This window comes from Geotrypetes seraphini, chromosome 4 (genome assembly GCF_902459505.1).
Source record: "Geotrypetes seraphini chromosome 4, aGeoSer1.1, whole genome shotgun sequence".
NCBI classification, from domain to species: Eukaryota; Metazoa; Chordata; class Amphibia; order Gymnophiona; family Dermophiidae; genus Geotrypetes; species Geotrypetes seraphini.
The window spans coordinates 252,841,101-252,857,114 of record NC_047087.1 but is presented as its reverse complement, the minus strand read 5'-3'; the positions used below and the strand labels follow the sequence as shown (position 1 = coordinate 252,857,114).

The 16,014-nt window shown below is 42.2% G+C and overlaps 1 protein-coding gene across 5 annotated transcripts in view; it reads left to right on the top strand.

The window, feature by feature from the left end:
* PRKG1 (protein kinase cGMP-dependent 1) overlaps positions 1-16,014 on the top strand; it is a 1,424,783-nt gene that overhangs the window by 1,402,482 nt on the left and 6,287 nt on the right. For all 5 annotated transcript variants that reach the window (XM_033943780.1, XM_033943783.1, XM_033943781.1 and 2 more), the window contains 3 exons: positions 9,360-9,482; positions 9,579-9,641; positions 14,983-15,049. In XM_033943780.1, the coding sequence (XP_033799671.1) occupies positions 9,360-9,482; positions 9,579-9,641; positions 14,983-15,049 (253 nt within the window). The remainder of the gene's footprint in view (positions 1-9,359; positions 9,483-9,578; positions 9,642-14,982; positions 15,050-16,014) is intronic.

Here is a 16,014-nt window from a genome sequence, read left to right as displayed (position 1 = left end):
GCAGATCATGGACATTCCTGCAGTTTATGTGCACTGTTATAGAATACGCCTGATAGCACGCACAAGTTAGGTGCAGGTATTTAGGCCTGGGTTTCCTTTGGCCTAAATAGGTGTGCCTGAAAGTTATGACAAGCACTGGCGCTAAATGTGATTATTTATGTGACATGTACCTTTTATAGAATAGCACTAAGCAACATTCTAAATTGGTACTGATTTATTTGCCGCTATAAGGGAAAAGGGAAGGGAATAACAGAGGGGACTAAAAAGTGAAAGATAGCGGGCAAGATGGTGACAATGGTGAAGAACAGGTAAAAGTGGATGATTTTTTACAGCATCAAGGTTTACAAAGACTAGGGGGACACTCGATGGAGTTACATTACATTACATTACAGAGTAATACATTTAAAACTAATAGGAGGAAATATTTTTTCACTCAGAGAACAGTTAAGCTCTGGAACGCGTTGCCAGAGGATGTGGTAAGAGCAGTTAAAGTAGCTGGTTTAAAAAAAAAAAAAAAAGGTTTGGCCAAATTCCTGGAGGAAAAGTCCAAAGGAGAAATTAGGAAGGCTTGCAAGAACATATAAGATGAAGAAAAGGAATTTGAATGAAAGGACACCGATCTATATGTTTATTGTGCTAATAACATAGTAACATAGTAGATGAAGGCAGATAAAGACCCAAATGGTCCATCCAGTCTGCCCAACCTGATTCAATTTAAATTTTTAAATTTTTTCTTCTTAGCTATTTCTGGGCAAGAATCCAAAGCTCTACCCGGTACTGTGCTTGGGTTCCTACTGCCGAAATCTCTGTTAAAACCTACTCCAGCCCATCTACACCCTCCCAGCCATTGAAGCCCTCCCCAGCCCATCCTCCACCAAATGGCCATATACAGACACAGACCGTGCAAGTCTGCCCAGTACTGGCCTTAGTTCAATTTTTAATATTATTTTCTGATTCTAGATCCTCTGTCTAGATCCTCTAGACCCACGCTTCTTTGAGCTCAGTCACAGTTTTACTCTCCATCATCTCTCTCGGGAGCGGATTCCAGGCATCCACCACCCTCTCCGAAAAGTAGAATTTCCTAACATTGCCTTTGAATCTACCACCCCTCAACCTCAAATTATGTCCTCTGGTTTTACCATTTTCCTTTCTCTGGAAAAGATTATGTTCTACGTTAACACCCTTCAAGTATTTGAATGTCTGAATCATTTTCCCCCTGTCCCTCCTTTTCTCTAGGGTATACATATTCAGGGCTTCCAGTCTCTCCTCATACGTCTTCTGGCGCAAGCCTCCTATCATTTTCATCACCTTCCTCTGGACCGCTTCAAGTCTTCTTACGTCCTTCACCAGATATGGTCTCCAAAACTGAACACAATACTTACCAATGACCTGTACAGGGGCATCAACACCTTTTTCCTTCTACTGGCTACGCCTCTCTTTATACAGCCCAGCATCCTTCTGGCAGCAGCCATTGCCTTATCACATTGGTTTTTTGCCTTTAGATCTTCAGACACTATCACCCCAAGGTCCTTCTCCCCGTCCGTGCATATCAGCTTCTCTCCTCCTAGCATATACGATTATTAATCCCCAAATGCCTTACTCTGCATTTCTTTGCATTGAATTTTAGTTGCCAGGCATTAGACCATTCCTCTAACTTTTGCAGATCCTTTTTCATATTTTCCACTCCCTCTTTGGTGTCTACTCTGTTACAAATCTTGGTATCATCTGCAAAAAGGCACACTTTTCCTTCTAACCCTTCAGCAATGTCACTCACAAACATATTGAACAGGATTGGTCCCAGCACCGAACCCTGAGGGACTCCACTACTCACCTTTCCTTCCTCCGAGCGACTTCCATTAACCACCACCCTCTGGCATCTGTCCAACAGCCAGTTTCTAACCCAGTTCACCACTTTGGGTCCTAACTTCAGCCCTTCAAGTTTGTTCAACAGCCTCCTATGAGGAACTGTATCAAAGGCTTTGCTGAAATCTAAGTAAATTATATCTATCATATGTCCTTGATCCAGCTCTCTGGTCACCCAATCAAAAAATTCAATCAGGTTTGTTTGGCACGATTTACCTTTTGTAAAGCCATGTTGCCTCGGATCCTGTAACCCATTAGATTCAAGGAAGTACACTATCCTTTCTTTCAGCAACACTTCCATTATTTTTCCAACAACTGAAGTGAGGCTCACCGGCCTGTAGTTTCCTGCTTTATCCCTGTGACCACTTTTATGAATAGGGATCACATCCGCTCTCCTCCAATCCCCAGGAATCACTCCCGTCTCCAGAGATTTGTTGAACAAGTCTTTAATAGGACTCGCCAGAACCTCTCTGAGCTCCCTTAGTATCCTGGGATGGATCCCGTCTGGTCCCATCGCTTTGTCCACCTTCAGTTTTTCAAGTTGCTCATAAACACCCTCCTCTGTGAATGGCACAGAATCTACTCCATTTTCTCGTGTAACTTTGCCAGACAATCTCGGTCCTTCTCCAGGATTTTCTTCTGTGAACACAGAACAGAAGTATTTGTTTAGCACATTTGCTTTTTCCTCATCACTCTCCATATATCGGTTCCCAGCATCTTTTAGTTTAGCAATTCCATTTTTCATCTTCCTCCTTTCACTAATATATCTTAAAAAATTTTTGTCTCCCTTTTTTACATTTTTAGCCATTTGTTCTTCCACCTGTGCTTTCGCCAGACGTATCCCTCTCTTGGCTTCTTTCAGTTTCACCCTGTAGTCCTTTCTGCACTCCTCTTCTTGGGTTGTTTTATATTTCACAAATGCCAACTCTTTCGCCTTTATTTTCTCCGCCACTAGTTTGGAAAACCATATCGGCTTCCTTTTTCTCTTGTTTTTATTGATTTTCTTCACATAAAGGTCCGTAGCCATTTTTATCGCTCCTTTCAGCTTAGACCACTGTCTTTCCACTTCTCTTATGTCCTCCTATCCTAACAGCTCTTTCTTCAGGTACTCTCCCATTGCATTAAAGTCCGATTTTTACATTTTTAAAAAGATAGTCTCTATTAATTTAGGCTTGTTATATACCAAATCATTTTCTGCTTCTACCCTAGTGAAACTATAAAGAAAGAAAATATTCTTTTTAATAGATTTTGAAGACAGAACGAGATTTAGGGTGGGAAGTGATAGAATGTGGTATCAAAATTGCTGAATTACTTTTACCTATATTACCTATATTGGACTTTAGCAAAGCATTCGATAGCGTACCACACCGCAGGTTACTGAGCAAGATGAGTTCTATAGGATTAGGTGACACATTGACGAAATGGGTTGGGAGCTGGCTTGGAGGTAGGCTCCAAAGGGTGGTGGTGAACGGCACCCCCTCTGAAATGACGGAGGTGATTAGTGGAGTACCACAGGGCTCGGTCTTGGGCCCAATCCTATTCAACATCTTTATAAGAGACTTGGCAGAAGGGCTTCGAGGTAAAATAACATTATTCGCCGATGACGCCAAACTGAGTAATGTAGTGGGCAAATGCACAACAGACGAAGATTCAGTGCCCGACAACATGATGCACGACCTACTCCTACTGGAACGATGGTCTAGGACAGGGGTGTCAAAGTCCCTCCTCGAGGGCCGGAATCCAGTCGGGTTTTCTGGATTTCCCCAATGAATATGCATTGAAAGCAGTGCATGCAAATAGATCTCATGCAGATTCATTGGGGAAATCCTGAAAACCCGACTGGATTCTGGCCCTCGAGGACCGACTTTGACACCTGTGGTCTAGGACATGGCAACTCAACTTCAATGCCAAAAAATGCAAAGTTATGCACCTGGGCAGCCAGAATCCATGCAAGTCTTATACCCTTAATGGCGAGATCCTAGCAAAAACGGTAGCAGAACGAGACTTGGGGGTAATCGTCAGTGAGGACATGAAGTCTGCCAATCAAGTGGAGCAGGCTTCGTCCAAGGCAAGACAAATCATGGGCTGCATACGAAGGGGTTTCGTCAGTCGTAAGGCGGAAGTCATTATGCCATTGTATAGATCCATGGTGAGGCCCCACCTGGAATACTGTGTGCAATTCTGGAGGCCGCATTATCGCAAGGATGTGCTGAGACTGGAGTCGGTGCAAAGAATGGCCACCCGGATGGTCTCGGGACTCAAGGATCTACCATACGAAAAATGGCTTGACAAATTACAGCTATACTCGCTCGAGGAGCGCAGAGAGAGGGGGGACATGATCGAGACGTTCAAGTATCTTACGGGCCGCATCGAGGCGAAGGAAGATATCTTCTTTTTCAAGGGTCCCACGACAACAAGAGGGCATCCGTTGAAAATCAGGGGCGGGAAACTACGAGGTGACACCAGGAAATTCTTTTTCACTGAAAGAGTGGTTGATCGCTGGAATAGTCTTCCACTACAGGTGATTGAGGCCAGCAGCGTGCCTGATTTTAAGGCCAAATGGGATCGGCACATGGGATCTATTCACAGGGCAAAGGTAGGGGAGGGACATTAAGGTGGGCAGACTAGATGGGCCGTGAGCCCTTATCTGCTGTCTATTTCTATGTTTCTATGTTACATTATATTCTTCTTTTGATGGGGTGACTATATTTAAATCACTGAACTTTTATTTTAAATTCATGATTGTTAAAACGTCTTTTTTAAATAAAATGAAAAGCAACTTATACGTATATCATAAACCAAGGAATACATTAAGTAGCTTTGGGTCCATTTTTATTAGATCATTTTATGTTGGCTCGTGGTGTTCTTCAGTGTTCCCCAATTCTGGCATGTTCTTTTTAATATCTTTCTAAATTCTCTGGAAAATTTGTATCTTTCTAAACTGTCTAGATAATTTGATTAGGAAATTCCTATGAGCGTTGGAGCTGTTACCACTACGGCCGGTGCTAAAAAATGGGGGGAGTGGAGTAACTACACAGAAATGGCCCCTGGCTGGTTAAACTGATTGTTTGGGGCCAGCTGGTGACATTCAGCAGTACTTTGCCAGTCTGTGCCATTTATTCCTTCCCAGAGAGTCTACTTTAATATTGTTTATTTAGGATGTGCTACAGAATTGTTGAAAAGATTACAAACTGTGCAGGATACTGCGGTGAGGGTAATTTTTTCTAACACTAAATATGATAGAATTACACCATATCTCATTAAATTACATTGGTTGCCAGTAAATGCAAGAATTTATTTTATAAGTTTGTATTATGATTTTTAATAATCTATATGGCCATGTGCCATATTATTTAATGGAATCGATTTCATTACTAGCAGGAAGACCATGGGCCTCTTCTATCAAACTGCGCTAGCAGTTTGTAGCGCGGTGAGCCGCGCTGAATGGCCCACGCTGCTCTTGACGCTCATAGAGTTCCTATGAGCATCAGGAGCAGCGTGGGCCATTCCGTGCGGCGCTCTACTCTAAAAACTGCTAGCGTAGTTTGATAGAAGAGGCCCCAAGTCATATTGTATGGAAGCTATTCTATCTTCAATTTCCCTCACCAAAGGCAACTAGATCATTTGTTCAATAGAAGGTATCCTTCTTTTATCAGGCACCATTAACTTGAAATTATCTCCCTATTTTAATAAGATCAGTAGGTCAATGCACTATTTTAGAAATATTTTATGGACATTCTTGTTTTAAAATTTTTTATCTTGAACTTTATCATCTACTGTTAATGTAGTAGTATTCCCAGTACTAGAAATATATTGTTATTCGCCATGAACTCATAAGGGCTTTGGTAGAATATAAGTCAAAATATAATGTAATGTTGAAAATGTCCAGTTAGCGTCCATTCTAGGAGTCGAGTCAGCACTTGGCAGGGATGATGTGGTATATAAAACAAAGGATTAAATTAGACTGGATAATCACATAAATGTGGGGAGTGTGTGGCGCAGTGGTTAAAGCTACAGCCTCAGCACCCTGGGGTTGTGGGTTCAAACCCACGCTGCTCCTTGTGACTCTGGGCAAGTCACTTAATCCCCCCATTGCCCCAGGTACATTAGATAGATTGTGAGCCCGCCGGGACAGGGAAAAATGCTTGAGTACCTGAATAAATTCATGTAAACCGTTCTGATCTCCCCTGGGAGAACGGTATTGAATAAATAAAAATAAATAGATCCAGATAAAATTCAGTCCTATTTTTATACAATTCATCATAGCTGGTATAGTGATAAATATAAGCTATGGTTTTGCTGGCTCTGTATATCTGAAAACTCAACGGCAGAACCCAATCATGGCCTAGCATTGAATTTCTGGGGAGAATGCCATTGACAATCTGCCAAACGCTGATCACTGCCAGTTGAATATAAGCCCCCTTCTGTTTAATCTGCTGTTCAGCTTTATGTTTTTATTATTTATTAAGTCTTGATATGCCGCTAAATGTATAAAAAGTCTTGCTACACTGTATAGAATTGGAACAGACTGACTGAGCAGTGGCGTAGCAAGGGTAGGAGGCACTTGGTGCAGTGGTGCCCTCCTTGTGTCCTCCTATTTACTCCCTGCTCCTTTCCCATCTTCCATGCCACATTCACTCCCTCCTTTCCCCCTGACTTCTTTAAATCTTCACCAGCACAATCAGCTTTTCATGCCTGCTGCTCGCACCGGTATTGGCCTCTTGACCCGGAAGTGATTTCAGAGGGGAGCCAGTCTGGTGCGAGCAGCAGGCCTGAGAAGCTGCTCACGTTGGGAAAGATTTAAAGAGGTATCGGGGTAGTCCGCCCCCACCCTTACTACGCCACTGTGCCTGAGTCTATACATCAAGCTCTAGTAGTATTCAAATCCAAGCTAAAAGCCCATTATTCAAGATTGCCTTCAGCTCCTAACTCTTACTCACTGTAAGATACCTTTGTCCATCTTATCATTCTCCGTGCAAGAAACTCCCCAACTCCTATCTCTCCCATTTGTTCTGTCTGTCCAAATTAGATTGTAAGTTATTCTGAGCAGGGACTGTGTATTACATGTTGAATGTACAGCACTGCGTACGCCTTTCAGTGCTTTAGAAATTATAAATATTAGCATAAAGTCAAGGCAGTATGCTGCATATAAAATAGCAAGCACAAACACTCCAAGTCTGACACAACTACTTCCAGGTACCATTAGGTCAAACTGGAATGCAGAACTATTGCCCCAAAAGCCTGCTAAAAAAATAAGTTATCAACAAAGGCTTAAATTTCTAATAAGAGACTTCAGACTGAAAGGAAACAGGAAGCTGGTTCCAAAAAGTAGGTATGAGACAAAAAAGGCACAAACTGTTGTAGACACTAGGGGAGTTGTAACAGAAGCAGGAAAAGATAAAATGAATTAAAGACACATAATAATGAATTAAGTCACCAAATAAGATGTTCTATTGGGTGAGATCTGATGGACATGCTATGAAACGCAAATCATTGGTTGAAGGCACTTTGGGAAAAGGGCTATAGTGAATAAGCTGCATTTAAAACCAGTTAAGTCTGAGGTTTCGATTATAAATGAGGATCCTGGGAGCTCAGACCTCGTAAAATGTTTCTTCCACCTCTTCATATCAAGCTTGATGAAGAACCTAGTAAAGCCCATGGGTAAAACTGAAGAAAGGGATATTTATAGGCCCACAGATCAAGTCTGTTATGCAGGATGAAGATTTTAAGCAATTACTCTCAGAAGCTGAGCTTGAAGCTTGGAAGGCATTCAAGTGGTTAGTGGAAAACTTTCTGGGGCAACCATAAGTCTCCTTCATACAAGAAAGGAGTTCAGAATCTCCTTGACTCATATCAGAAACTTGGCTGTCACATGTCATTAAAAATACACTTTTTGCACTCATGTCTTGACTTTTTTTCTGGAAAATCTTGGTATGGTGGGTCATAGGCATCGGAACGGGGGAGGCCTCAGAGGCTGTGGCCTCCCCAAAAATTGCCACTTTCATCATCCTGGTGGTCTAGAGGTGCTGCGGGCAGGAGATAGCTTCCCGCTGCTAACCCGGCCAGCCACCTGGTTTCTTTGGCCACTGAGCAGCAGTGAGCAGGAGCGCGCTTTGGCGCTCCTGCTCAACACTCAGTGGATTCTTTGACAGGAGGGTCCTTAGGCGCCTGGGCCAACCAGGCCTTAGGCTTCTCAGGTATAGGCCATAAAGGGGCTTGCCCGCCTCATTTTGACAGAGGCGGGCCTACCAGCTGGACAGTAGGAAGACCCGGCCTGCCAGCCAACTTTTAAGGATAGTGGGGGTAGAGAGTCAGAGGAGGATGTTAGCAGGAGGGTCTGTTTTACTTCGGGGGGTCATCTTCTGGCAGTAGGGGTTGGGCACCCTCCTGCTGGTGAACTTTCTCAGCAAAACGAAGCTCAAGCCGCGAGGCTTGTCTTCTGCTTCCTGCCTGCCCTGCCGTGCACAAATAGCCGAACGGAAGTATTCTCCGACGTCAGCGCTGACGTCGGAGGGCAGGCTTTGCTTAAGCCCTCCCTCCGACGTCAGCGCTGACATCGGGGAACGCTTGCGATCAGCTATATGTTAGCTGCAGGGCAGGCAGGAACAGAAGACGAGCCTCGCGACTCGAGATGTATTGAACTCCGCGGGTCCCCCGTCCAGCTCTCTCCTGTCCACGTGGGGCGGACCGCCCCTCTCCCTAGACTGTGGCCTAGGACCCTGGGGGAGCACAGGGCCCCTGAATGCAGGACTGGTGGTACTGCCCTGATGGCGGCCCTGACCGTACGGCACACCAGGCAACATCTCGCGGCACACTAGTGTGCCGCGGAACAGCGGTTGAAAAACACTGCCCTAGAGGTTACTTAATTGTCTCTTGGGGATTTCTGCCAGTGTACAAATACAATATTGAATTAAGGGAAAATTCTATAAAAGGCACTATAGATTAGGCATCAAAAATTTCTATGTTAAAATAGTATTCTATAATGGCATCTGGGTGCCAAAAGTCAGTTACACAGTAGAGCTTAAGTTGGCATTTGGGTGCTAAAATGTAGGTACCAACACTTATACTGTGAAAATGTTACTATCTAGGCACACAACTTGCAATATTGTATAAGTTTGCCGTCAAAGTGTGTGACCGACCTGTGTCCCCTCCGTGCCTCCTTTGCAGTTACACACTAAAAAAGGTGCTAAAGTATAAATAACACCTGAGTGCAGTTAGGTATCTAACGGCTCATTACCACCACCACCACCCCTTTTTTTGGACATGTAATTTCTGTTGTGGTTAATGTCCCTTATGAGAGAAATGTTGGATTGACAATCTTCAATTGAATAAGAACATGGATCATATTGTGGTGTGATTGTAGGGAATAAAATTATGTTGAATGTGGATAAAAAACAGAGATTTTGCACATTGGGGCAGAAACTGAATTAGATTCAAAGTGTTTCTGTGAAATATATGCAATTCTCTAAAGATTATTTTGTTTGTTTCTCTTAAAGTCCACCTTTCTCAGGTCCAGACCCTATGAAGACCTATAATATTATACTGAGAGGGATTGACATGATTGAATTTCCAAAGAAGATTACCAAAAATGCTGCTAATCTAATAAAAAAGCTATGCAGGTAATCTCTAGAAATATAGTACAATGGCATTTTGTTTTCCTTTAAAATATCCTTGTGATTAGATTTGTTGACAAACCTTGTTGGCCTTTTCTACAGGGACAATCCGTCAGAAAGATTAGGAAACTTGAAAAATGGAGTGAAAGACATTCAAAAGCACAAGTAAGTGTTTTCCCAGTATCGGTAGCATCATGGTAACATAGTAAATGACAACAGATAAAGACTAATGTGGTCCATCCAGTCTCCATGGTTAAAATGATTAATGGGCCCTTTTAGAAAAGGACATGAGAATCTAAGCTTAGCACATCCTAATATAGCAAAAATGATGACAGAACATAAAGACCAAATGGCCCATCCAGTCTGCCCATCCACAGTATCCACTATTTCCTCCTCTTCCTAAGAGATCCCACATGCCTGTCCCACGCTTTCTTGAACTCAGACACAGTCATAGTCTCCACCACCTCTGTTGGGAGACTATTCCATGCATCTACTACACTTTCTGTAAAAAAAGTATTTCCTTAGATTACTCCTGAGTCTATCACCTCTTAATTTCATCCGATGCCCTCTCATTCCAGAGCTTCCTTTCAAATGAAAGAGACTTGCATCATGCACATTTATGCCATGTAGGTATTTAAACATCTTTATCATATCTCCCCTCTCCTACCTTTCCTCCAAAGTATACATATCAAGATCTGTTCCCATATACCTTATGATGAAGACAACTGACCATTTTAGTAGCCTTCCTCTGAACCGACTCCATCCAGTTTAAATATTTTTAAAGGTGTGGTCCCCAGAATTGTACACAATATTTTAAATGAGGTCTCACTAAAGTTTTATACAGGAACATCAATACCTCCTTTTTCCTACTGGCCATTCTTCTCCCAATACACCCTAGCATCCTTTTAGCTTTCAACATTGTCTTTTAAACCTGTTTGGCCAGCTTCAGATCATCACATACTATGCACCTGTCCTGCTCCTCTTCTGAACAAAAGTTCTTCACCTCCTAAAATGTACCGTTCTCTTGGGTTTATACAGCCCAAATACATAACCTTGCATTTCTTAGCTGCCAAATTTCAGACCATTCTTCAAGCTTTGCTAGGTCCATCCTCATGTTATTAACACCATCAAGGGTGTCTATCAGATTTTTTTTATCATCCGCAAAGAGACAAATCTTTCCTGCCAGCCCTCCAGCAATATCACTTTCAAAAATGTTAAAAAGAACAGTTCAAGTTCAAGTTCAGGTTTATTTTGATTAATCGCCTATATAAAACTTTCTAGGCGATGTACAATAAAATACAAGTTATAAAAAACATAATATCATATTAGTATTACAAAACATCCAAAACATCATCACAAATAATTATTAATTAATTAAATAAAATAGAGATGATTTCTCTTTACCTAAAAAATAACAAAACATAACAGGAGGAAAGGAGGGAAAGGGTTACAATATTTCTCTTAATAAAGGGAAAAAACATATGGAAGGGAAAGACAATATAAAGGAGGGAGAAACGAAAGGAAGTTAATCATTAAAAGCATCATTAAATAAAAAAGGTTTTCAACAATTTTTTAAAAGAAATAAGATCTTTTTCCTTTCTAATAAAAAGAGGCAGGGTGTTCCAGAGTTGGGGGGCTAGTACAGAGAACATATCATTTCTCCTTGTTCCAACAATTTTTAATGAAGGGACCAATAATAAGTCTTGCTGGGAAGATCGAAGGAGTCGAGTTGTACAATAAGGAGTTATCATTCTAGATATGAATAGTGGCGTATTGAACAACAGTACCTTGAAAACTAAGAAAGCTATTTTAAATGTTATCCGGTGATTGATGGGTAACCAATGCGACTTGATAAGAAGAGGAGTAACATGATCGTATTTTTTTCCTTTATGTATGAGTTTTATGGCAGTATTTTGGATTATTTGAAGTCTAAGGCCTAAGAACCGACCCTTGAAGCACATCACTTGTAAAATCTGTTTCCTCAGAGAGATCTCCATTGACCATTACCCTTTGCCACCTTTCACTCAACTAGTTCCTGACCCTGTCCATCACTTTGGAGCCCATACCAAAATCACTCTGTTTATTAGACACCTGTGTACTGTCAAAGGATTTTCCCATGTGCTGTTCACAGATTCAATGTGATAATATGTAGGACATTATTTTTTTCATTTTCGAGGTCCCATGTTAATTTTCCCATTAGCACACAGGACTTGCAAAAAAAATGAACGTAGAATCACTTAGGGGCTGATTCTATAAATGGGCGTCCTGATTATAGGCGGCAATAGGCATCCTACCACCATCTGGCAGCCAATCGGGATGCATGATTTTAGAAAAATCTCCCCAAGACAACATGCCTATACTGTAGGCATTTGTTACAGGTCTGGAGAGATGAGTAGGGTCACCTGAACTTGCCTACGGCTGGACATGTGCATGGTTTCAGCAGGAAGTGGCCTTCGGCAAGTTTAAGCGGCCCTAGGCGTCTCCCTAGAACTCTGACAAACGCCTGAAATGTAGGCCAGTAAAATGCCGGACTACATTTCAAAAGTTAAAAGTAGACACAGCTAGTTGAGCTGATCATGGCACGGCTTCGGAGAGTCCTGCTGGCTCAGCTGATTGGAGGGGGGGGTGTTTCCCCTGCCGTGATCAGCTGAGCTGGTATCTGGGCCAATGGGTGTCTTAGGCCCTTCCCAGTACTTCCCAGAATGCATTGGGAAGGGTACGTAAGGCCCTGATTGGCCCAGGTAACTAAGGCCCTTCCTATGGGTGGGGCCATAGGCACCTGGGCCACTCAAGGCCTTTGGCCACTCCCCGGTGTACCCCAGGATGTACTGGGAAAGGGAGGCTCACCATTTTGAAGAGGCGGGCCTGCCAGCTGGAGGAAGAAGGCATCCTTCTGGTTGGCCTGACTACAAAAATTATGGGGGAGGGGGGGTTTGAGGTGAGCTTAGGGGTGCCGGGGTTGGGTACTGGGGTATTGCAGTTTGGGAGATGTTAGGGTGGGGGGTTCGTGGAGATTGGGAGGTGTCAGTGTGTGTGGGGGTCAGGGATTCAGGGGGCTGGCAGCAGGAGGGCATGGGTAAAATCTGTTTTTTTGTTACAAGGTTTTATATGGTGCAGCCCCTACTTATCTGGCTAATAGTTTTTCCATAGCTACGCACAAATGCAGTAGAAAAACTCATGCTCTGTTCAATTTCCCTTCTATAAAAGGTTGTAAAAGCAAGAAATTCCTAAATCACTCTTTAGCATCTCAGGCAGCTTCTCATGAAAAAGAATTTCGATCATTGTTGCTCACAGCTGTTTCTTACAGACATTTTAGAAAACAGCTAAAATCCTATCTTTTCTCCAAATACCTGACTAGCTGACTCATTCAAATATATGTTTAATGTTTATAATCTTTTGTAAACCGCGTAGAACTTTTTGGTAACGCGGTCTATAAGTATAATGTTATGTTATGTATCCCTCCTGGCTATTGTGGTTGGGGGGTGTTTTGGGTGGCAGGCAGAAAGGAGTGGGAACCCATCCTGCTGATTGGGGGGGAGGGGGGTGTCCTCTGTCAGCCACAACTGGCTCAGCTGATTGCAGCAGGGTAATTCCCCCATACTTCAATCAGCTGAGCCGACAGGACTCTTCGGGGAGCCCTGCCAGCTCAGCTGATCAGGGATAAATTCCCCTGTCATGATCAGCTTATGACTGCTGCGGTCTAGTGGCAAAGATAGGCAGCTGAAATGTAAGCCAGGGTTTTCCAGGCCTATATTTCAGCCGCCTCTCTTGGATGATTAGACGCAATTCTCTAACCGGTGCTGTTGAGTGATTGACATACGATCGGCGGCCACTTTAAGGCAGTTGGCAACATGGACACGGTTACATAATCCGTCTGTTAGGGTTAGATTCAATAAATTGCACCCAAAGTCAGGCACCAGGGTGATCACACTAACTAGTGCTGAAATACGAGGAATGACTTAAGAGATTGAGATTGTTCTCCCTTGAGAAAAGGAGACTGCGAGGAGATATGATCAAGACCTTCAAAATACTGAAAGGAATTGACAAAATAGAGTAGAAAAAAAAAATATTTACATTGTCCAATTTGACATGGACAAGAGGACACGGAATGAAGTTAAGGGGGGTCAAGTCCAGGACAAATATCAGGAAGTTCTGTTTCACGCAACGAGTGGTGGACACCTGGAATGCTCTCCCAGAGGAGGTTATTGCGGAATCGACCGTCTTAGGATTTAAAAGCAAACTAGATGCTATCTCCTTACGAGAGGCATAGAGAGATATGGGTGACTAAAAATACGCCAGGTCTACACCTAGCAGGGCCGGACTTGATGGACCGAAGGTCTGATCCAGAGATGGCGCTTCTTATGTTCTTAGTATTCTGTAAAGGGCACTGTGCATGGAGTATTCTTTTTAGAATGTTAGCTTAGTGTACATTCTGGCCCTGATTCTATAAATGATGCCTAAAGTTAGGTGGCTAGATTAGGGCGCCTATCTGGTCTAGGCACCTAACAATTTTTTTAACTGGCACTGACAATTGAAAGCGCTATGAAAAGCGCCGATTTAAAAAAAATTAACTAGCTGGCAAGTAAGGTCAGAGTTGGGGCATAGATTGAGTTAGGCGCCGGTATTTTATGCCAAGGAAACCCTGGCTTGATACACCAGCGCCTACGGTATACATGCCTTCTGGCGCCTAAGCTGATTGAGGCAGCACCAGGCGCGATTCTACCAACGGTGTCAAACTTTGAATGGCATGCAGTAGATGCTTCTTTTCTGGGTGCTAAAAATGCTAACAGGGCTTGGTAAAGGAGTGGGGGTTAGTGTCCTTTAGAAAAAGTTGTCATTATAACTTCATACAAATTACTATCCCTATATATTCTGTCTTTCTCCTCTGCCTTTTCTAAATCAATATCACCTTGATAATTAAATATATTTGTAAGGTTAAACCAAACCACATATTTCTAAAATATATCTGTACAAAAAATATATAACAATATATCTATAGGAAATTTCCAATAAAATCAAAGCACATATATTTAAATAACAATTCACCATAGCGATTTAGTAGCATTAGCCAATATCAGTATAAATATATATATTTGCACAGTAGTTTATGGTTATGATTAATCTAAACATCATAAGCTAAGATAACCAGAAACTACAGCTTTTCCACTTGAGCAGTTTGATTAATGCAAGTCAACGTAACAATACCCAGCCTCCTATAGGTTCTTATCAGTGCAGTGTGTTTTATTAGCTACTGTTAGAGCACAGCTAATCTGCACCACCAGAAGATTCAGCTGCATATATTTTGTGCAGAATATATGTTTTCCTTCTGAAGTTGGATTCCTTTATTATATACCTGCAAGTTCAGTGACTGGCAAATTGGTTGATTATATGGAAATGCTACTACATGCAGAATAAATGTATACCTACCATAACTTCGATAAATTTCTAAAATTTCTATTTCAGTGTTTGGTATATAAGCATTAACCTTTTCCTTCTTTTATTTTAGATGGTTTGAAGGCTTTAATTGGGAAGGTTTACGAAAAGGCACATTGACACCTCCTATAATTCCCAGTGTAAGTGAATTCTTCAGTTAAATAGAAGTTCTGCTGGTCATGTGCATTCGTTAGCAAACATTCAGCTTTGTTTGAGCAACTTAAGAATTTTAACCCTCCCTTTTACAAAACCGTAGCGCAGTTTTTACCACCGTCCATAGCGGTAACAGCTCCGACGCTCATAGGAATTCTATGAGTTGCCGCCGCAGCCAGTGCTAAAAACCGTGCTACCGTATATATACTATTGATTTGCATGTGTTAATAAGTTTTAATTTCCAATAGAGCATAGAGAACAACATGGGGATAAATTTGGCCCCATCCCCGTGGGAACTCAATTTCCCTGTCCCTGCGAGTTCTGTCCTTGCCCCATTCCAGCAAGCTCTGCCTTAACTGCACAAGCCTCAAACACTTATGAGGCTTGTGCAGATGAGGACAGAACTTTCAGGAATGAGGTAGGGACAGGGACTGATCTAGCGGGGATGGGACGGGAAATTAAACTCCCCTTCATCCTCTAAATTGAGCTACCTGTGTCACCTCTATTTCCAATGGTTTGTTGGTCTACAGAAGAACTGAATAAAATTCTGACTTTGTTACTCTTGGGAAAAGCCTATTACTTTTTTTTTTTGTATTATTGCTTTCTTGTGATCTTCTACCTTAAGGATCACCACTAAATGTTTCCATTCTGTTAGGAGTATGATAAGTCCATGCTTCTATAGCCACGTCTTATTTCATAAGCAGGGTCAGCCCAAATCCTGATAGTAAGAGCACTTTGAGTTGACCTGTGTGAAAACTGAGCATGGATTATACAATCCTAAATCAAAACAAAGAGTTGGACACCAGAAACAAATATCAGTATGGTAAAAAAAATGCTTTATTGATAAACTGGTTAATGTGGCCATATACCTGCATCAGAGGCTTGTACTGACACCTTCTATATACAGTGGTACCTTGGATTATGAGCATAATCCATTCCAGGAGCATGCTCG